The sequence below is a fragment of the Castor canadensis genome, chromosome 4 (genome assembly GCF_047511655.1).
Source record: "Castor canadensis chromosome 4, mCasCan1.hap1v2, whole genome shotgun sequence".
Taxonomy (NCBI): domain Eukaryota; kingdom Metazoa; phylum Chordata; class Mammalia; order Rodentia; family Castoridae; genus Castor; species Castor canadensis.
In genome coordinates, this window is record NC_133389.1 from 20,541,695 (window position 1) to 20,566,095 (window position 24,401).

Below are 24,401 nucleotides of genomic sequence, written 5' to 3' on the forward strand. Positions count from 1 at the left end.
ATGCATTTTTTTTTCATTTGCTCCTTTTTACTTTTTTTTATTTTTATTTATTTTTATTTTTTTTTATTCATATGTGCATACTATGTTTGGGTCATTTCTCCCCCCTCCCCACCCCCTCCCTTAACCACCCCACCCCCTCCCTCTCCCCCCCACCCCCTCAATACCCGGCAGAAACTATTTTGCCCTTATCTCTAATTTTGTTGAAGACAGAGTATAAGCAATAATAGGAAGGACTAAGGGTTTTTGCTAGTTGAGATAAGGATCCAGCTATACAGGGAGTTGACTCGCATTGATTTCCTGTGCATGTGTGTTACCTTCTAGGTTAATTCTTTTTGATCTAACCTTTTCTCTAGTTCCTGGTCCCCTTCTCCTATTGGCCTCAGTTGCTTTTAAGGTATCTGCTTTAGTTTCTTTGTGTTGAGGGCAACAAATGCTAGCTAATTTTTTAGGTGTCTTACCTATCCTCACCCCTTCCTTGTGTGCTCTCGCTTTTATCATGTGCTCAAAGTCCAATCCCCTTGTTGTGTTTGCCCTTGATCTAATATCTGCATATGAGGGAGAACATATGATTTTTGGTCTTTTGGGCCAGGCTAACCTCACTCAGAATGATGTTCTCCAATTCCATCCATTTACCAGCGAATGATAACATTTCGTTCTTCTTCATGGCTGCATAAAATTCCATTGTATATAAATACCACATTTTCTTGATCCATTCGTCACTAGTGGGGCATCTTGGTCAGGGCCATGCACTTGGTAGGCAAGTGTACTAACACTTGAGTCACACTTGCAACCAAAATTTCCATTATCAATAGTGTAACTCTACTCCCACAATAAAATCTAAAAAAATTAAACAAGAATATATGACATACTTTTATCTAAATATTGGACAATAGGCAGTGAAAGACTATAATCCATTGAGAGAACCAGACTTTCCACTTGAAGGTCCTTAACCAATCAAGTTACAAGATGGGAGAACCCAGGAATAACACAGAAAACACACTGAATTGAGGAGGCAGACATCAAAGTTCAGGGAAGGAAAATTATCTTGAATTTGCAAGACAGTGTACCAGAGAAGATGGAGCTACACAGAGGAAAAAGGTACAGAAATCTGCAAAGGTGTCTCTTGGGTTTATTATTTAAACCTAAGCCATGCATGCATAGAGTTAAATTTTCCCCAAGACCTGACAGAAAATGGCGTGGAAATTATAAGCAGTAAAATTCCTCAAGCTCACACAAAAGCAAGAAGAATTCAGTATCTGACAGACCAAAGTCTGGAGGTCTTATTGAACATCAGAGGCACTGGAAAAGACTCCAGAAGGATCATACCACATGAGTACCAGGCAAAACCAGCCCTAGAATAAAGGCACCTTCTGACACACCCTAAAAAAAGTCTCAAGTCTCAAGGTGTTTTATTAAAAGAACAATAAAGATGATAAACCTCAAGCTAAAATTATCAAGAGACAGAAGACAAAAATTACCAATCTCAGGAATAAAAGATGAGACACCTCTATGAATTAATGGGCATAAAATAAGAACATATTATGGAACTTTACGCCAATAAATCTGATCACTTAGATGAGGGTCAGCAAGCTTTTACTTAAAGGTCTCACAGGCCATATATGGTCTCTGTTATAACTTGTCTGTGTTCTTGTTTCTTTTTAAACCCCTTGAAAACTTAACTCAAGGGCTGTATCAAAAACAGATCCTTGACTCTTTTTTTTTTTCCTTTTTAAAATTAGGTCATATTAGCTGAACAAAATAATGGGTTTTATGACATACATGTATATATTGTATGACATACATGCATACAATGTCCTTTGATCATCTTCACCCCTCCATAACCTTCTTTTGCCCTTCTTCCCTTGGTCTCCTTTCTCTTCCCAAATAGTCCCCATTCTACTTTCATAACTTTCTTTTTTAATTTAAGATTCCATATGTGAGGGAAAAAAATCCAGTATTTGTCTTTCGAAAACTGGCTTATGTCACATAACATGACGTCTGCAGTTTCATCTGTTTTTCTACAAATGACATAATTTTGTTCCTTTCTATGGCAAACTAATAGTCTACTGTGCATATATATCACATTTTCTTTATTCATTCACCCACTGATGGGCACCTAGACTGATTCCATAATTTGGCTATTGTGGATAGTACCACAATAAGCATGGGTATACAGGTTTATCTAGTGTTTCTGACACTGTGATACCTCCAGCATTACTCTTTTTACTTGGGATTGCCTTGGCTATTTGGGGTCTTTTGTGGAAATATATGAATTTTGGGTTGTTTTTCCTTTTTCTATTCCTCTGAAGAATGTCCTTGAAATTTTGATGGGGATTGCACTGAATCTGTAGACAGCTTTCAGTACTATGATCATTTTCCATTAATTCTGTTAATCCATGAACACGGGAGGTGTTTCCATCTTCTAGTGTCTCTTTCAATTTCTCCAGTGTTTTATAATTTTTAACTGTAGAAGTCTTTCACCTCCTTGGTAAGGTTTATTCCTAGGAATTTTTTTTTTTAGGCTTTTGTAAATGGGTTTGTTTTCCTGATTTCTTTCTCAGTATTTCTGTTGTTGTTATACAGAAAAGTTACTGATATTTGTATGTTAGTTTTATGTTCTGCTACTTGACTGAAAGTGTTTGTACTTTAGTTTTTTTATTATTATTGTACTGGGGGCACATTGCGACATTTACAGAATTTCTTACAAACATCATAGCTGAATTCACCCCCTCCATCATTCTCCTTTATCCCCCCTAACTGCCCCCCAATTCCTGGAAGTTTCAACAGGTCTCACTTTTCCATTTCCACACATATATACACAACATGTCCACCACATTCACCCTTCGACCCCCTTTCCTTCTACCCTTCCTCCTCCCACTACTATTCAACCCCTCCTGAAAGGACCTGTTTTGCCTTCCTGTTCTCTGTTGTTGTAGGAAAAAAACTGGCATTTATGTTTGTTTAAGATAGCTATACAGGGTGTATGATTGTGAAATTTCCATATATATATATATATATAAAATAACACAAATTGGTTCATTCCCTCTATTTTTCTCTTTTCTACTTTAGTCCCCTTCTTATGGTGACTTCAGCAGGTTTAAAGATCCTATATTCATTCTTATATAGGAAGTACCTCAACCATATTTACCTTCTTAACTTCCTTCTTTTACTCTCCCTCTCTCATATGTGATTTCCCCTTAGCATAACCTATTTTTCATAAATTTCTTGAATTTGTATTGTGTCTGTTTTCTACATATGAGAAAAAACATGTAGCCAGGGAGCTCAAAAAACTTTAACTCCCCAAGAATCAATGATCCCATGAATAAACGGGCAAATGAACTGAACAGAGCTTTTTCAAAGGAAGAAGTCCAAATGGCCAAAAAACACATGAAGAAATGCTCAACAGCCTTAGCCATAAAGGAAATGCAAATCAAAACCACACTGAGATTCCACCTCACTCCTGTTAGAATGGCTATCAGCAAGAACACAAACAACAACACATGTTGGCAAGGATGCGGGAGAAAAAGGAAATCTCATACACTGCTGGTGGGAATGTAAGCTAGCACCACTATGGAAAACAGTATGGAGGCTCCTCAAAAAACTAAACATAGAACTGCCATATGATCTAGCAATATCATTCCTAGGGATATACCTGAAGGAATGTAAGTCAGGTTACAATAAATGCACCTGTATACCCATGTTTATTGCAGCATTATTCACAATAGCTAAGCTATAGAAACAGCCAAGATGCCCCACTACTGATGAATGGGTTAAGAAAATATGGATGGTATTTATACACAATGGAATTTTATTCAGTCTTAAAGGAGAATGAAATTTTGTTGTTTGCATGTAAATCATCTTAAGTGAAGAACAACATCTTAAATGATGTTAGCAGGCTCAGAAAATCAAAAGCCGCATATTTTCTCTCATATGTGTAATATAGATGCAATACAAATATTACAAAAGTGTTTATCAGACTTAGGAGTTTTCTGGTGGAGTCTTTAGAGACTTTTAAGTATATGATCATATTGTCTGAAAACAGGTATCGTTTGGCTTCTTCCTCTCCTGTTTGTATCCCTTTTACTTCCTTTTGCCTTACTGCTCTGAGAATACAAGCACTATATTGAATAAGAGTGGAAAGAATGGACACCCTTGTCTCATTACTGACTTTAGAGAAAATGGTTTCAGTTTTTCCTCATGCAGTATAATGTCGGCTATAGGTTGGTCATATACAGCCTTTATTATATTGAGGTATGGTCCTTCTATTCCTGTTTTCTTCAGGGCTTTTATCATGAAGGGATATTGAATTTTGATGTATTTACGTCCTGTATTACACGTATTGATTTGTGTATATTGAGCCACCCATACATTTCTGGAATAAAACCAACTTTATCATGGTAGATGATCTTCTTGCTGGGTTACTGAATTCAGTTTGCAAGTATTTTATTGAGGATTTTTGTATTAATGCTCATCAAGGAAGTTGGTCTATAGTCTTCTGTTTTGTTGTATTATTATCCAGGTTTTTTTTTTTTGTTTATCCCCTGAGATTAGGAACATGGTAGGAATGTCTTGTGTGTTCCTTCAATAATTCAACATTAAGCTAGAAGTCTCAGGCAGCAATAAGGCAAGTAATCATCTATCAAAAGGGGAAAAGAATATATGTTGCAAAGGAAGAAGTAAAATGAGTTTTATTCAGTGACAACATAATAAAGAAAATCATAAGGTAACTAGAAAAACTAATAAGCGAATAAAGCATGGTCACTGTACACAAGATCAAACATGTCAAAAAAGGAACTGTATTTCTAAATACTGACTATGACTAGTTATAAATACATGGCTCTGTCAAGCCATTGTAAGATGAAAGGAAAAATTATGTAACTATACTCTGACCATATTTTTGTATGTACAAAAAAGTAGAAAATTATAAGATAATATTTTCATGTTATCAACATGTTCCTTTATGCTGAAATTCTTTATGAATAAACAAAACTTCATTTGCTAAACCAAGTTTTCTGAGGCCATTACAAAAAAATGATTTTAAAAACTGTTCTGAATGACCACTAAAATGGAAAACAGGAGGAATAATCGTAATAAAGATAACCACTTAAAAATATATCTGTGCCTAATATCAATGCTAGATCACAACAGAACATCTTAACATTGAGAAACTTCTACAAGAACTGGGTGTGGTGGCTGCAGTCCCAGCTATTCAGGCTGAGGCAGGACTATCACCTGAGCCCAGGAATTTGAGATTAGTCTGGGCTAACATAGTGAGAAAGTCTCAAAAAAGAAAGAAAGAAAAAAAAGATGACCAATGAAAGAAAAAAAGTGAATGTAACTTATATTGTTACCTTTATGCCTTTTATTTATGTCTTACCATGTTGCATAATCGAAACAAACATCATAAAATAATGTCTGATTGATTCAGAGCGATCACCCATCCTCAAACACTACATGATTCAGAAATAAGAGCTTTCAAGTTATCACTGGCAAGGCAAGAATAAAAAGGATATCAGTTCTTAAGAGTAAACCATGACACTAATGTTCCAATTGGGGATCTTGAGCCTAGACAGCCATCATTCAGCACTTTTTATTAATTCCCTTTAGCTCTTTTACCCTATTACCTAAGGTTGTAGCATCTTAACCTAAGATGCTACAATTACCACTTATTAATTAAATCCTTGCTATGTGTAAGCAGTATGATTGCTGCTTAACAGACATTCCTTCATCCACCTCTTACCACAACCATGTATGGTAGACCCTATTTAAAGCTGAGTTTAAAAGAATTAAATAAATCATCCAAAGTCATATAGCAGATATTGATCTGACGCATGTTTTGGCCAGTCCCAAAGGCTGAGATCTTACTGTACCATTTGTTTATTTATTAAATGCTATGGGCTATTTTATTGTGTTTATAAATCTGTTTCCCTGTTCGAATGAAAGCTTCGTGAAGGTGACCAATCTCATAGGTATTCGGTGGCTTTAGAGGCAGTAGCAGTGTAACAAATATTGCATAACAGACACCACATGCATCTTTAGACCTATCATTACCTCTCTAAAGTGAATTAATTTTTTTAATTAATTTTTGTGCAGGATGAGAGATAGGGACTGAGATTCAGTCTTTTACATATGGTTTCTAGTTTTCTCACCACTATGTGTATGTTTTTTCATTAAAGTACTGTTTCTGTAATTCACACAGTATATTGCCATCAGAGTTTTAGGCCACACTTCTACCCTTCTTTTCAATGAAAGATGAATCTCGATGACAAAAAGATTCAAAGATTCAAAGAGCAGAAGTTCTAGTCACAAATGTGAGTCCTTTTGTAGCAAAGGAAAAAGGAAAAATACCATGACGTCAAGAGAAAGCACGATGTGCCTCCCCCCTGAATGTCACATTTCTTCTTGACCCTTCATATGTATAACAGCTAGAAAGCATAATATTAAAGACCTTACATGTACAGCAAAAGGCAACAACTTTTCTTTAATCATCCTTTCTCCTGGGTAAATAATAAGTTGTCTTTAATATCTTTCAAACTATATGTTTCTCTTTTAATTCCTACCCCTAATTCCCACTTCCCCTCTGTCATTTTTGTCTCTCTTACTTGAACTCACATAGAACATCCTAATAAAAATCCATGCAAAAAAATTCATAAATGATGATTGAGCATGGCAGTACACATCTGTAATCCCCACTACTCAGAAGGCAGAAATAGGAGGACCATGGCTCAAAGCCAGCCCTGGCAAAAAGTTAACAAGACTCCATCTCAACAAATAACCCAGGCATGGTAACCCAAACTATGTAGCAGATGGAGTTAGGAGAACCACAGTCACAGGCTAGCTCAGACAAAAAAGAGAGACACTATCTAAGAAACAAAATTGGGGGTGTGGATCAAGTAGTATTGCACTTGCTTATTAGCAAGAGTTAAACCCTGAGTTCAAAACCTAGTATCATACCACCCCCAAAAAGTTTAGTAAACAAATTGTTTGTGAGATCTTAAAGTCAATCTCGTTGCTTATCGTCATCCCAGTAGAATGGACTATGATTTTCCCCTTTCAGCATTACCTGTTGATTCATATTTAGTTTGTTAGGCATATCACATTCCACAACACTCATTTCACTTACTTTACAACCTGTACACCAAGTCCTTACATAGCCAAGTCTGTGGTACCAGTTTTCAAGTTTTCTAAGGTCATTAAGGCTAAGCATCCTAAGTATAAGAAAGGTGCTGTATTTATCTCTGTATCTCAAATAACTAAAAATGCCTGGACTCAAACGCCAATCATTAAATTAGGGAGTTTGGTTTTAATTGATTGCTTCCTGAGTACTGCTTATCAATATCAATCCCCGCATGCTCTGCACACTCCCTAAGGCAATCCAATTACATGTCATTCCACCAACTCCTCCTCCACTCACCCTTGGAACACAGGGACAATGGAATGATTCTGGTACTTGGCTCACTTTCTATTACTTTTGGTATCTTAATTCCAGGTAGTTTAATATTTTCACAGAAAAGCTTGTAGTACGCAAGCTTCTCACTACCTCCTTATACCCACTGATCTTGTCATACATCACCACTGCACTGCCCTGGAGCCCCACAAGAAATGAACTTCTGACTGGGTGCAGTGGCTCAAGTCTATAATCCTAGCAACTTGGGAGACGGAGATGGGGAGGATTATGATTTGAGGCTGGCATCTAACTTCATCTAACTTCAAGAGGGCTCTGAGTGCTGTCCAGCAGACTGCCTTATTTCTCTAGCCTTCTTGTTCCCCCAACCTCCCAGGTCAGCATTACATAGCTTCTCTCTACTCAGACCTCTAGCAGAAACTCCAGTTCTCACTTTCAGCTGAGGAAGCATTATTTTTCTGAAAAATAGTAGAAGCTTCAAAAAGTTTCCACCTTTCTACCAAAAGAGCAACCAAGGTTTCCTATTACATTGAACAAATGTTTCTTATTCATATCAGAAAAAAAAAAACCTTCTCAGTCTGATCACAGAATTCCATTACTTCCAGTCTATAAAATTCACTTCAACTAAGACCCCCTCTCTTAAAAGTCATCAATATTCACCTTTTATTTCATCATTCCTTTCAGAATACAAACATGCTAAAATAATTCCCATTGAAAAACAGCAATACCAAGCCAGGCAAGTGATGCATATCTGTAATCGCAGCACTCAGCAGGCTGAGACAGGAGGATTTAGCCAGCTATGTAGCCAGCCTAGGCTACACAGCAAGACAGTGCCTCAAACAAAAATAAACAACAAAAAAAGAACAGCAATACCACCGTCAAATAAGAGAAAATATGCATCCTAATAAACACAGAAAATGCATTTGACAAAATCTACCACCCCTTCATAATAAGAAACATTCAACAAACTAAGAATGGAGAGAATTACCTCAACCTAATAAAGGATTTATGCAAAAATTCCACAGCTAAATCATATTTAAAAGTGAAAGACTGCATGCTTTTCCTGTAAGATTAGGAACAAACCAAGGATATCCACTTTAGCCCTGCCTATTCAATATTATACTAGAGGTCCTATCCAAGACAATTAGGCAGGAAAGAAAACAGGGGAAAAAAAGATGTAAAAGGCAGAAGTAAAACTATGTCTAACATTATCTTGGATATAAAAAAATTCTATGTAATCCATTAAAAACTATTAGACTGAGGTATAATATATATATATATATGTATATATATATATATGGAAATGTCACAACAAAAATCCCCATAATTATCACATACCAATAAAATGCTTAAAAAATAAAAAGATAAAAAGCTATTAGCAAAAAACCAGCTATTAGAATTGTTAAATCTGATAAGGTTGGAAGTTCAATAAATGATATTCAACTGTATTTCTACACACCATCAGTGAATAACCTGGAATTAAGATAAAATGAATAATTTATAATAGATTCAAAAATAAATTCTTAAACTGGGTGCCAGTGGCTTACACCTGTAATCCTAGCTACTCAGGAGGCAGTGATAAGGAGAATAAAGGTTTCAGATCAGACCAGGAAATAGTTCCCAAGACCCTATTTCAAAAATACCCCATACAAAAAGCAGGACTGGCAGAGTGGCTCAAGTGGTAATGCCTGCCAAGCAAGCGTGAGGTCCTAATTTCAAACCCACCAAAACAAATTAAATTCTTAGAAATGAACTTAATCTAAGTACAAAATTTATTCTCTGAAAACTACTAAATACTGTTGAAAAACTGAAGAACCCATAAATAAATGGAAAGGTAGTGTATGGGCATGGATCAGGAAACTTAATATGCAAATACTTTCCAAACTGATCTATAGATTCAACACATTCCCTATCAAAAAAACCCAACTGGCTTCTTTGTAGAAACTAACAAGCTGGTATTAACATTTATGAAAAGTCAAGTTCTCATAGCCAAAACAATCTGGAAAAACAAGAGCAATACTGAAGGAGTCCTAAGTTCAAATTTCAAAATGTAATATGAACTGACAGAATTAAGACAGGGTGATATGGATAGAATCGACATATAGAAATAGAACAACAGAATGGAATTGAGAGTTCAGATACAAATTCATGCATGATTTTTCACAAGAGTACTAATGCCATTAGTGGGTGAATGAAGTCTTTTTAATAAATGGTTTGGGAACAAGTATAGAGTCAAAGGCAAAAATGAATGATGTTACACCTCTATCTCACATCATACACAAAAAATAACTAGTCTGTTCCTTCGGGTATATCCCTAGGAGTGTTACTGCTGGACAGTTCTGTTTTTAGATTTTTGAGGAGCCTCCATACTGTTTTCCATAGTGGTTGTACTAACTTACATTTCCACCAACAGTGCATGAATGTATGTAAGTCAGATTACAATAAAGACACCTGCACAACCATGTTTATTGCAGCATTATTCACAATAGCCAAGCTATAGAAACAACCAAGATGCCATACAACTGATGAATGGATTAAGAAAATGTAGTATGTATACACAATGGAATTTTATGCAGCCATGAAGAACGAAATGTTATCATTTGCCGGTAAATGGATGGAATTGGAGAACATCATTCTGAGTAAGGTTAGCCTGGCCCAAAAGACCAAAAATCATATGTTCTCCCTCATATGCAGACATTAGATCAAGGGCAAACACAACAAGGGGATTGGACTTTAAGCACATGATAAAAGTGAAAGCATACAAGGGAGGGGTGAGGATAGGTAAGACACCTAAAAAATTAGCTAGCATTTGTTGTCCTCAATGCACAGAAACTAAAGCAGAACCTTAAAACCAACTGAGGTCAATAGGAGAAGGGGACCAGGAACTAGAGAAAAGGTTAGATCAAAAAGAATTAACCTAGAAGGTAACACACATGCACAGGAAATTAATGTGAGTCAACTCCCTGTATAGCTATCCTTATCTCAACTAGCAAAAACCCTTGTTCCTTCCTATTATTGCTTATACTCTGTCTTCAACAAAATTAGAGATAAGGGCAAAATAGTTTCTGCCGGGTATCGAGGGGGTGGGGGGGAGAGGGAGGGGGTGGGGTGAGTGGTAAGGGAGGGGGTGGGGGCAGGGGGGAGAAATGACCCAAGCATTGTGTGCACATATGAATAATAAAACAATAAAAATTTAAAAAAAAGAAAATGTGGTATTTACATATAATGGTATTTTATTCAGCCATAAAGAAGCCATAAAGAAAGTTCACAAAATGAAATTTTGTCACTTGCAGGTAAATGGATAGAACTGGAGAACATCATCTTAAGTGAAGTTCACCACATTCAGAAGCCAAAGACTACATGTTTTGTCTCATATGTGGAACACAAGCCCAATACAAATACAAACAATATTATGAAAAACTGGTCACACTAAGGGGAGATCACTAATGGGAAAGGGAGGGTAAAAGAAGGAAGTTAAGGTGAATATGGCTGATGCACTTTCTATACAAGAAAGAATACAGAATTTTTAAATTTGTTGGAATCACCATAAGAAGACGACTAAGGTAGAAAGGAGAAAAACAGAGAGGATGAACCAATTCAGGTTATAATACATGTATACATGGAAATGTCACAGTGAAACACCTGTATAGCTACTTAAATAAATAAAATTATCTTTTCTCAAAATGGTAAAACAGGTTCTATCTGGGGGCTGGCACCACTGAGGTGGGGAGGATATAAGGGAAGGTGTAGGAGGGTGAGTGTGGTGGACATATTACACACTCACGGATGAAAATGGAAAAATGAGACCTGTTGAAACTATTCCAAGAATGAGGGAAGAGAGATAAAAGAGAATGATGGAGGGGGGTGAATTCAATTAGGATATATTGTAAGAACTTTTGTAAATGTCACATCCACCCCCAGTACAACAATAATTTTTTTAATTTTTTTTAAATAACTAGACTGGCAGAGTGGCTCAAGCTGTTGAGTGCCTACCTAGCAAAGGTAAGACCTTGAGTTCAAACCCCAGTACTGCAAAAAAAAAAACATAAGCTACCTCATTTGGGCCACTGTTCGCCTGGGCTGGTGGAATGGTTCAAGTGGTACAGCTCCTACCTCACAACCGTGAGGCCCTGAGTTCAAACCCTAGTACCACCAAAAAAATAATAATAATGACTAATATGGTCAAAAACTTAAATTGTAAGAGGTAAAATGATAAATCTCTGAGGAAAATAATAAAAGGATATCTTCAGGCTTAGATATGACAACAAAATTTAAGCAAATAAAGAATAAATAAATTAGACTTCATTGAAATTAAAATATGTTGTGTTTCAAAGGACACCATGAAGACAATTTTAAAAAAAAAATCCACAGAATAGGAGAACACATTTGCAAATCATGTATCTGTTAAGGGACATATAGCTAAACTATATAAAGAATTCTTATAATTCAAAAGTTAAAGAGAATCCAATTTTAAAACAGACAAAGGAAAAACTTTCAAATTTAATTCTTTTAAATGGGCAAAGATTCTGATGCAGTTTTCCAGAAAAGGAAATGGTCAGTGAGGACATAAAACATGGTGAGCACAAGAGTCACAGGGAAATGTAAACCAAAACTGTAAGGACACATAGCATCACACCCACTTGTATGGCTAGAATCAAATAGGCAATAACAAATGTTGACAGATATGACAGATACTGCCACCCTCATACATTTCGAAGGGGAAGTAAAATCGTACAGTCCCTTTAGAACACAGCCTTGTGGTTCCTCATAAGGTTAAACACAGTTACTTACATGATCTAGCAATTCCACACTCAGGTGTACATCTGAGAACAATGAAAATAGATGACCACAGAAACTCGTAGACAAACATTCATGGCAACACTAGTCATAAAGACCAAAAGGCAGAAATGACCCAAAATTTCATCAGCTGGTAAATGGACAAATAAAATATGGTAGCCACATAAAATAAAAAATCATTTGGCCATGAAAAAGAATGAAACATCAATATATGCTACAATATGGATGAACCTTGAAAGCATGCTAAGTGAAAAAGTCAATCATATAAAATTCACATATTTATATGCAATGTCCAGAACAACCATTTATATGCAACCATTTATATGCAATGTCCAGAACAGGTAAAGCAACAGAAATTAAATAGAAAGTAAATTAGTGGGAGGGTAGCCACATAAAATAAAAAATCATTTGGCCATGAAAAAGAATGAAACATCAATATATGCTACAATATGGATGAACCTTGAAAGCATGCTAAGTGAAAAAGTCAATCATATAAAATTCACATATTTATATGCAATGTCCAGAACAGGTAAAGCAACAGAAATTAAATAGAAAGTAAATTAGTGGGAGGGGGGCTCTGAGAATTTGGAGAGTGACAGAGGGTACAGGGTTTGTTTCTGAGGTAATGGAAACATTCTGAAATTGACTGTGGTTATAGTTGCATGACTTTGTGAGGATACTAATTGCAATACAGTGTGTGCTTAAAATGGATGAGTTGTATGGTATGTGAATTGTATCTCAATAAAAACGTTATGAAAAAAATGTATTAAAAGAGTCTAGTTTTTGGCTCTATACTCTCATCAGCTACTACTCCATTTACTCTGTTCCCCTTTACAGAAAATTTCTGGGAACAGTTGTCAAAGGAGAGAGATAAAAGTACAGAAAAGATACAAGTAGAATAAACACTGTTTGTTATACCGGAACTGCAGTGTCAGTGTGAAGTTGGAGTGTATGTGGGCATGTGGGTGTGGGTGTGTGTTTGGTCTCTGGCTCTTATTTTTCCAAGTCTGCCCACTGAGGGGCCTGGAAGCAGAGCTTACTGAGCACTCCAATGTAGTAAAGATAGTGACTTTAAAAATCAAACAGAAAAACTTATACTTTATAAAAAAAAAATTGCCATCTTCAAAGGTATAAATGGTTTACACTGTTTTCTAATATCTCTTAGAAATATCCTTTGGTATAGTTCATAATATTTTGAAATATCTGAAATGTAACTTATTAAATTTGAAAATTGCCCAAAGCAGCAGGCATCAATTCGGATGAAAAACTAAAATAATAAATCTGCATGCTTCCAATTATAATAAAAACTTATTTCCCAGAAAATACATTATGTGCCTAAGTATTACTCCAGGGCTGTGTAATTTTCTAATAAGTAGTTCTTATATTTAATATGCACAGGCAGGGGGGAGAAATGGCCCAAACAATGTATGTACATATGAATAAATGAATAAAGAAAAAAATAAAAAATAAAATGCACAACAGATATTTCAAATACTCACTTCCAGTTCTACTGAAAGGTCCCACAGACATATTTGTCCATCATGGCATCCTGTTACGATGGTGGCACCGTCATCTGTTAAAAGTACCGTTGAGATGCAATGTGTTGGTGCTTTCCGGCCCCAAAGAACAATGGGTAGAACAAGGCTGTTTCCTGCCATTGTGTTTTCAAACCTGAAACTATTTTAAGAATAATGTTAGATATCACAGTATTTTCTTCTGAAACATTTTGTATGTATTTATTATGTAAACAACTTATATAATTTAAAATTAAGCATATTTTCCAGATAGTAAATTTCATCCACTTAAAAACTCGTTATTCCAAGCAAAAATGAATAATTTATCATATCTACTCCAATATTTAAGTGCCTAAACAATTAGACACAGGTATTTACCATAAGGACGCACAATTTTTAAAATTTACTAATGAAGGCCAAGTACGGTGGCTCACATCAATATTCCCAGTCACTCGGGATGGCAGTTCAAAGCCAGATGTTAATTCAAGACCAGTCCAGGAAGAGAGCCCATCTCAAGCAGAGCATGAGAGTACGTGCCTGTGATCCTAGCTACAAGTAAGGCCATAAGCAGGAGAATCATGCTCTGAGGCCAACCTGGTAGAGGAGTGGGAGTGGCAAGACCCAACCTGAAAAATAACTAAAGTAAAAGGGGTTGGAAGTGTGGGTTCAAGTGGTAGAGCACCTGCCTAGCAAGCAAAAGGCCCTGAGTTCAAACCCCAGTACTACCAAAATAAAAATTTACTAATGAAAGGCCAATGTTTTTGGTATTCATAGTTATTTACCACTCCACAGCTTATAACATACCTGCATGTAACTATTTCATTTCAAATCTCAAAACAGTCTTTCCAGGTTGGCAAGGTAGAAAACGAGGTACAAGTATTACCTGCCCTGAGATACTTTATGGTGCTCAAATGCAAATCCTAACCTTCTGGTCCCAAGCAATCCGCCTCCACCAATAAGCCAGGTCAAATATAAAAACTGTTCTCAGAGAGTACAGTGAAACAGACTGCAACACTACCACTAGATGAAGAACCGTGAAGTTCCAGGAATACTTCTAAACACTATGTGCGTGTAGCTACAGATACATACTTCCATATGTATACCTCACATACCTCCCAACAATTCTTAAGATGAATTCTATGATTACGTCTCTTTCACAAAGACACTGAGGCACAGCAATAAAGTGATGAGTGACAGAACCCAAAACAGAACCCAGACAGCCTGACTCCAGAATCTGTGGAGTCTCTCATTCTGCTATGGTACTGGGGACAAGTGAGGTCTCCAAACCTTACTGTCTCCAAAGCAGTAATAATAGCAAAGTCTACAAAGAGCTAGGACTGTTTCATAGTACACTAAACACTAAAGGAGTATTCTTAGTGAGAAACCCATTTGACCAGTTTCTCCAACCCTATTATGTCTAAATATCATGTATGCCCTTTGTTGTAAGCAAACTTGATGGCAAAAAGGTTTGTCTTTTTTATTATTTTTATTAGCATACATTGATAGTACAAGGGGATATCATTGTGATAACACCATGGATACATACAGTATACTTTGAATAAGTTCACCCCCTCTATTACGTCCAGTTAACCCCTGCCCCGAGTTTCTTTTTAAGCTCATATCTCCAAAATAATAACGTAGTTTCTGCTGAGGGGATTTAAATTGAGGTGATATTTAATCAATGTACCCTGGAGTATATGGCTCTTGCAGGAGAACACAAATACAAGGAACTGCTTCTTCGTGTAATAAAATTAAAATGTGATCAGTGAAATAGCATTTCAGTATTACAAACTGAGTGATTAAACACCTAAATAAATAGGAATTCAGAGAAAGCAGAAAGAAAGCCTAGAATAGAAAAGTGGCTCCTGGAAAAGAAGACTCTGCCAGATCTTATTAGACACTAAGGAGTCACCTCCACCTGACACATGGTCGATCACGGCAACGAGGCAAGTAAAAAGCCCGAAGAACATCGGAATGCTTACTAAAAGCAATCTATATCGTATCTGTTATTTTTTGTTAGAATGCATAGCTTTCATCTGTTTTCTCCAAAACCTCATCTGTTTGGTTCTTTTTTTTTTTCAAAAATGATCATGAAACTATAATTATTTCCACCTTCTGATTTGATACCAGAAAAGAAAACTAAGCCCTGAACCAATTTTAATAAATTTGGAACAGCATGTTCTGGCTATATGGCATATCCAACCATGGCTTTCTGGAAAAGAGAATCTGGGAAGAGTTCATTTTTCCATGGTGACAACACTCGGTTTCAAATTATATCACCAAAGACAACTTCTCTCAGTAAATAAGCTAGCATTGAACACAACCTGGTGAGCTCTGGAAAGAACACCATTTCTCTAGATACCTGACAAGGCATAATCAGACCCGGCTTAAAAAGAATGCAAATAGACCTAGGTCTAGGGGGTATGTGACAATAAATACCTAAAAACATTTTTTCTAAAACCTAATAAAATGAAACTGAAACGTCAGAAAGCCACGCAAAGCACTAATGAAATAATGGAAAAATATGACAACATGGCTTATGATGATAGAATATTTATCACTATCAAATACGTCTAAGAAGAATTTTAAAAGACTACCATAAATTGGTAATTACTTAAACCTAGTTACATGCACCCAATTAAAACAAAAAATGGGCAAATTAGTCAGGACCTAACCATTTAATTAGACTGATCACAGGAATCTAAATTTGAATTTCTTTCAAATGAATAATTGATGAGCCAAGACACACTAAACTGGTATCACAAGGAAATTTTTGAAGGGCAAAATGGCAGTATAAATCCAAAGCTACAGTTTTACTAATTAATAGGCTATTATTTCTTTGTTAATAATCCATTCTTAATGCTCCTAACAGTATCACCTATTGTTTAAAGAAAAATATGTTCCAAAACAGCTTATAGTAAACAGAAGTGAAACAAGTAACAGAATGGAATTCATTGATATAAAAAGAAAAAAATCCTAATTTCATGAAAAGATCAGAAGGAAAAGTGACTAAACAAATGACTAAAACAATCTAATATGGTATTAACTTCAATAAAAACTCTCAAAAAATTATCTTACTATCTCCAAAATATAATACATGCATATTCAATGTAAACATATGCATATATATAGATATATCTATATATCTATATATATGCTCACATTTTGTAACATACATTCAGGGGAAATGCTACATTGCAAATTTTAACCTTATCTTATAATAAAGATATGTTCTAAGACTAGCTGCTTCTAAACACAAAAGAATATTCCATTTCCACTTGTGCTTATATCAAAATCAGACTTAAAATTATACTTACAGACTACTAAATAAAAATGTTTCTTAAGATTTTACCTCACTCATGTTAGAATGGCTACCATCAAGAACACAAACAACAACAAATGTTGGCAAGGACGCGGGCCAAAAGGAACCCTCATGCACTGCTGGTGGGAATGTAAGCTAGTACAACCACTATGGAAAATAGTATGGAGGTGCCTCAAAAAACTAAAAATAGATCTGCCATATGATCCAGCAATACCACTCCTAGGGATATACCTAAAGGAATGAAAGTCAGGTTACAATAAAGGCACCTGCACACCCATGTTTATTGCAGCATTATCCACAATAGCTAAGCTATGGAAACAGCCAAGATGCCCCACTACTGATGAATGGATTTTAAAAAGTGGTATTTATATGCAATGGAATTTTATTCAGCCACAAAGAAGAATGAAATTTTGTTGTTTGCAGGTAGATGGATGGAACTGGAGAACATCATCTTAACTGAAGTTAGCCAGGTTCAGAAAGCCAAAAGTCGCATGTTTTCTCTCATATGTGGAATATATAGACCTAAAACAATACAGCAATATTATGTAAAAAAGGTCACACTAAGGGGAGGTCACATATGAGAGAGGAAGGGTAAAAGAAGGAAGATAAGGTGAATATGCTTGATGTACTCTCTATACAAGAATGAATATAGAATTTTTAAACCTGTTGAAACCACCATAAGAAGGGCACTAAGGTAAAAGAAGAAAAACAGAATAGATAAACCAATTCAGGTTACAATACATATATACATGGAAATGTCACAATGAAACTCCCTGTATAGCTATTATAAACAAACAAAAATGCCATTTTTTTCTTTATTTTACAAAATCAGAGAACAGGCAAAACAGGTCCTGCCTGAGGGTGTTGGTGCCAGTGGGGGGAGGGGGAGGATGTGGGGAAAGGTATGGGATGGTGAATATAGTGCAAATAGTGTGCATACATGTATGTAAATGGAAAAATGAGACCTGCTGAAACTATTCCAGGAACGGGGGAGAGGAGGTAAAAGAGAATGGTGGAATGCATGAATTCAACTATGATACATTTAATATATTGTAAAACCTCCTGTAAATACCATGATGTACCCCCTACCAAGCACAACAATAAAAATAAATAAATAAAAATAAAAATGTTTAAAGGATGAAGCTCTAGGGTCAAGTACAGGAGTTCTAAATTCTACTTGCTCATTTTGCCATAATTATGCAGTCTGATCATAGTATCTTATTTCTGAGGCTCAGTTTTCTCATCAAGAATTGTTTAAATTAATACTGAATCAAGTGAGGTAAAAAAAAATCAGGACTTCAGTCATCTCTTAATTGCTTTAATTTCAGTTATTTCTCTATTTTACCCATTTCCCAGTTCAGCATAAAAATAATTTTAAAAAATACTAACTGAAAGAACACTAGATTTAAAATCAGAAGACCTGAATTCAAATCCTGACTCTTCTATGTTGGCGCAATAAAATTACCTTTCAAGATCTCAGTTTTCTCATCTATAAAAGATGGATAGCAATAGCTACTCTCAAAAAAATATCATAAGGAGACCACATGCAACTATTAAAATACCCAGCCCATGGCAAATGCTCAGGAAACATTTAAAACAAAACAAAAAAAAAGGTTCCTACTCTTTGACATTCTGCTCACATAACTACTAGTGTTTTCTACCACTGTCATTTAATAAAGTTGGACTTTTAAACACCTTTCATTGACTTTCTGCTACAACATAAAGGTACTGCTGTATATGTTTATCAAACAATTTAAATTATGCAAATATATAGTGCAAATATGGCATTTGTTCCACATGAGTTTATTAAGAAATATTACAGGCTTCTATCTCAACTCTAAAATGGCTTTCAAATTCAGTTCTAATCTCATAATAACAACAGCTAACATACCTTTTACAGCAGCACTTTCCAAGTTTCCATTTTGTGCCTAAACCATAGTAAACGTAGGGCATTACAACATAAGTAAAATAAACACACTTTGTCCAGTGAGGCTCACACAACATGCAAATGAACAACTGCCACCATGTGAAAGAAGTCTCAGACACAGGCAAACACAAATGTGCTATACTTCACGGACCCAGGCAGGATTTCTGTAAGAAATGACAAGTAGAATGAGTAGGAATTAACCACGGAAGCAGCACAGGGAATCACATATCCCAAGCCCCTATAGATCTCAAGCTTCCTGGACAGTGAAAATGGGGCTGACATTTGAATAAAAAGGCCAAATGGTGAGAGAAGAACCAAGAGGCCACATACATCAGAGCATAAAGCACTGGGTAAAACACTTTAGAGTCTGGACTTTAACCTGAGAGTGTGGGAAGCAGGACAAGTGGTTTTCATTTTGTTTTGTTTTGTTTTGTTTTGTTGGTGGGACTGGGGTATGAACTCAGGGTTTCATGCGTGCAAAGAAGGTGCTCTACCAGTTGAGCCACACGTCCAAGTCCACTTTGCTGTGTTTATTTTGGAAATGAGCTCTTATAAACTATTTGCCCTGGCTAGCCTTGAACCTCAATCCTCCTGATCTCAGCCTCCCAAGTAGCTAGAATTACAGTAACAGCCACCAGCATCCAGTTCAGGGAAAGTGCTTTAAATCTAAGTTTACTTTTCAGAAAGCTCACTCCAGCTGCAATAAAATGCAGAGGAATAAATCCTTTGGCTTGAAGACCAGTGTGGCCATTGCAGTACTGCAGGTGGGAGATAATGGGCCCCGAATCATTACCAGGTATCACTAATTAATTCTGGGTTTAACAACTGTCTCCCCTGTTGCTCTTTAAGGCCCCTAAGAATAAAAACTAAAATCTACATCCACCCCGACATGATGCCTAAGATAATGCCAACCATACAGGAAATCTTTAATAAATACCATGCTTATTAGTAGGGAGAATTATAACAATAATATGGAACTTATTTTATATGACAGGACTTGTTTTCAACACACAAGTTGATAAAGATGCAACATAAGTTTTGATACAAGTTTTATGCAAAGGTATTCTGGAGATAAAAGAAAAAAGCATTTTTAAATACTAGAAGCTAAGAAAAGTATTGCTACTATTATTATGGTACTGATACTCATGGAAGTCATCAATAAATTCAGATTCTAATATGTAAGATGAGTTATTCTATACTTAACTAGAATTTACTGAGTATAAGTTTTGAGAAGAGAGAAAATATTATAAGGCTTCACACTGATCTTCAGGTGGGCCAGACTGTAAAGAGATTTAATGGTCCAATAAGTATACATATAAACAGAAGTAATATGCAAACTCTCTTTGAAATAGTATGAAGGTTGGATTAACACAGAGAAAAAAACTGCAGGGAGAGAAGCCAAATAAGATGCTACTATAATAAGCCTGGGTACACCATGATAAGAAGCTTCTTAAAATGATGAGTTTTCCCTGTATAGCTATCCTTATCTCAACTAACAAAAACCCTTGTTCCTTCCTATTATTGCTTATACTCTCTCTTCAACAAAATTAGAAATAAGGGCAAAATAGTTTCTGCCGGGTATCAAGGGGGTGGGGGGGAGAGGGAGGGGGGCGGAGTGGGTGGTAAGGGAGGGGGTGGGGGCAGGGGGGAGAAATGACCCAAGCATTGTATGCACATATGAATAATAAAACAATAAAAAAAAAGACATTACCATCACCAGAGAACAAATAAAGTACTTTTTTTGAATGAATAATACAAAAAAAAAATGATGAGAGTTTTGAAAGAAAAAGAAAACACAAGACACCATAGATGAAAACAATAGATCACAGGGGATGATGAAATATGTAGGTTATAGACAAGAAAAACTATTTTCCAACTGAGTGATAAGGAAAAAGGGAGAAGACCCTAAGGAGAAAAAGAAAGGAAAGTAAGAACCTAAATGAGGCTAAACAAGAAAAGAGGCATAATTTAGTGTCAAAGAAATTATAACTTAGAAAGTAGTTTCATAAAATGGCATCAGAGAATTCAGCAAAAAGTGTTCTACATGAATGGAAGAATGCAATGAGCATTAGCCAAACTAAGCCAACTCAAAAGTTTATGAAACATGGGTCTACTACTCGCTGTTTTGCATTTTTTTTTATATTTAAACATTTAAAAAAGAAAGGTTTTTGTAACAGGCAAAAAAAGTAATCTGGTTGCCAGATCTAGAATGGGGAGAAGTTTAGCTCATTATTACCTTGTACATTGTTTTATTTTGGTGGGTATTTAAATCTGTTAGCAACTCTCTTAATATCACACGATAAACGTAATCTCAGAGCTCAGACCAGCAGGCACATGCGTGCGCACACACACACACACACACACACACACACACACACACAAAATCTCCACGAGATTGACTTTGTTTACTGTCAAATTCCATTTACAAGAAATTTCAACATCCAGGCAATCTGGCTAATCAAGAATTTACCAAAATCTCTGGTAGAGTGACTCAAATGGTAGAGTACCTGCCTGATAAGTATGAGGCCCTGAGTTCAAACCCAAGTAGCACCAAAAAAAAAAAAAAAGGAATTTACTGAAACATATTACTCACTAAAAGATAAGTAGAACTGTACTGTTCATAGATAAAAAATCACATGATGTCTGTGATCAGGGGCACTTAAAAGGAAAGAGAATATGAGTTAGGGGTTGGAAGGGATAAAGATGAAACAGGATTTTTCTTATGGAATGAAGGATTTATTACCCAACTGCTGAGACAGCTCCTGGCACAAAAGTGTTTGTTACCAGTACCCACTAAGAATTGCCTCAGCCAAAGAGAGATGCCTTGCCCAAGCTCTTGTCTCTTTCTCAGGGGTCTCCTATACCCAAAGACTGATCAGTAGAGAGACTTTAAGGCCTGGCCCCCTTGCCAATTCAGAGTATCTCTGAAGAGTCACTTACTACTGTCCCCAGAATCAATCAAGATTCCCCTGAGATGCATCACAACACAACTTTTACCCTTCATTGGTCAAACCTGCTTCCTTTCCCTGCATGTTGATCCCAAGAAGATTCCCTAATAAAGCTGAGTATTAATCTCCATCTCAGTCTGTCCACCAGGGAACCAAAACTATGAAAATAAATAATGAAGTTTCTTTTCATGCAAGTACACTATTCTTTCTAATTTTTATATGTCTAAGAATTTCTAGAATTTTTATAGGGTACATTGGAAAGAACTTCAAAACCCATCAATCAGGAATGGGTTAAATAAAGTGTGATATAACCATATGTTGGAATGCTACAATATGCCACGATCTCCAAACATACAGTGAGTCTGCACACACAGGTGCACATGTGCACACAAAATAATTTCTGAACTTACAGGAAACAAACATAAAACAGTAGTAATGACCACCTCTTAAGAGGAAGAATAGGAGAAGGAAGGGTCTGGGTAAACAGATATCCTGATTCTTAAGATTAAATTCTTACATCTTACTGCTTTCTCCCCCCAAGTTTGTGTTTTCCATTAAAATATGGTTAATAAAGTAATAAATAAGTGGCCCTGATTCTCCAGGTTCTCGTTTTGTTTTAAAGGTGCACATACGCAAACAACATAAGGTTTTCAAAATACATTTAACTTTAACAAGAGTTATCTTAGCCTATACTCTTCAATGCTAGGTCCTCTGCTGTGAGTGCCACATCCCAAACCCCATGCTTCACAACCCTGCAACTGTGTCCACTACACCCTCCCAATATTTGATGCCTAGCACTCGTCCTGAGTGTAGCTATATGTTCGCAGATTCACCTGCTTCACAAGGTTAGGCTCCACAAGGATAAAATCTGCTGCTAATCATTATCAAGTAACTAAGTATATCCCACCAGAATGTGGGGTAGTTTACAAGCATCTAAGGTTATTGACTTTTACTAAAGGTCAATATGTATCTACTAAACTATTCAGAAAAGAGTAATACCTAGCATTTATTAAGCTCTCATCGTGTATCAAACATTGTATTAAGAAAGGCTTCACACATAATTCTAATTTAATCCTTTAAGGAAAAAAATCTCTATTTGTTAACTCTAACTCTTCCTAGACTCTGTCAAGTACCTTACTCCCCTAACTACACTCTCACTGTCTATCATTTCAGCCTTTCCATTAAATTAGACTTTGTCTTTCAAATCTCATTTTTGCCCAAAATACCTTCATGTTATTTGCCATACTAGTAAATCTCTCTCTCTTCCTCTCTCCCTCCCTCCTCCCACCCCACCCATTATAATAGACATTTTGACAACTGTGGTCTTTAACTTGATGCCTCCATTTCCTTATTATAAAAAAATCCCATGTATCTTACTTTCTACCCTCAAACAGATTTCATTAAAGGACACCCAAGATTCCCTAGTACATGAAAAGGTCAGCAATCTTTCTGAAATGATACTCCAGGATAGAATTCCCCAATACTGTAAGGAGAATCAACACCTTGCAGAAGTTGGGGAAAGAGGATGCTTTGGCATTGCCCACTGATACCCATTCATCCCTCATCCATCCAGTCGTCTGATGTAGATTACATAGCTGCTGGTTTGACACTGCTGATTACTAGTCCTTCACACTTTTTTTTCCTCTGGGACAGTCTATTCTCTCAATTATCTTCTTCCTATTTTCTCTGTTTTCTTCTACTCAGAAAACCCTAAGAAAAATTTAAGAGGCAAAGGAAGATCTTTTATCCCCATTTTACCTTAAGTTTGGTTTTTGTGCTTTTTTTGAGTTTTTGTTTCTTTTTTAAAAACTTGGTTGTGCACTAAAAAAGGTGAAATTTAATTTTTCCCTTCTGATCACCCCAAATTTTTATCATTAGAAATCTCAAATATACAGAGTTCAAAAGATAGTATAAAGATCACTGAGCAAATATCCTCTCATATTTCCCTTTTCAGTGTGTATATCTACATATATTGGTACCCCCAGGCAATTTCTAAAAGCTGTAGACAGGAACATCAATATCTTCCCAGTCTGTGCACTCGCTGTGCTCCAAGCTGCTCCTGTGACTTGCAGACAAAAACAAACTCAAATTCTCTCTCATGAGAGTTGGCATACATAAACTACATAGGCCTTAGCTACCCACCTACCAATGGGGAATATGAGAAACAGTGACTAAATGGTAAGTGTTCTTGCCGCAGCAGCAATGAAAGAAGAAAAGTTTGCAAAGACTTATCCAAATTCTCAGAGCATTCTCAAATGCTCTGACAGCATTCCTATATCATTGGGCAAAAGAGTGTGTCCAAGTCAAGATCACAGTATCAAGTGATAAAGGAAGTGGTCAATAAGATTATGAATTTTCTTTTTGCTTGTGCCTTTGCCACCAATTTATTGAAGACAGAAAAAGCAGCAGATAATGAAGACTGTTTATCATAGTGCAAGGAGACAGTGAGGTCATAAAACACTGAGGAAATCACTGTACTCAGCAGCTT

General features: G+C 36.1%; 1 protein-coding gene across 6 annotated transcripts in view; it reads right to left on the reverse strand.

The window, feature by feature from the left end:
• The window catches only part of Wdr7 (WD repeat domain 7), a 329,483-nt gene that overhangs the window by 296,345 nt on the left and 8,737 nt on the right, over window positions 1-24,401 (reverse strand). For 2 of the 6 annotated variants that reach the window (XM_074069752.1, XM_074069757.1), the window contains exons 1-2: window positions 18,930-19,113; window positions 13,702-13,879 (exon numbers count right to left, since the gene is read on the reverse strand). In XM_074069752.1, coding sequence (XP_073925853.1) covers window positions 13,702-13,879; window positions 18,930-19,042 — 291 coding nt within the window. In that variant the 5' untranslated portion in view covers window positions 19,043-19,113. Of the gene's footprint in view, window positions 1-13,701; window positions 13,880-18,929; window positions 19,115-24,401 lie in introns of those variants that run through there. The other 4 variants (XM_074069754.1, XM_074069755.1, XM_074069753.1 and 1 more) reach the window with 3 other exon arrangements.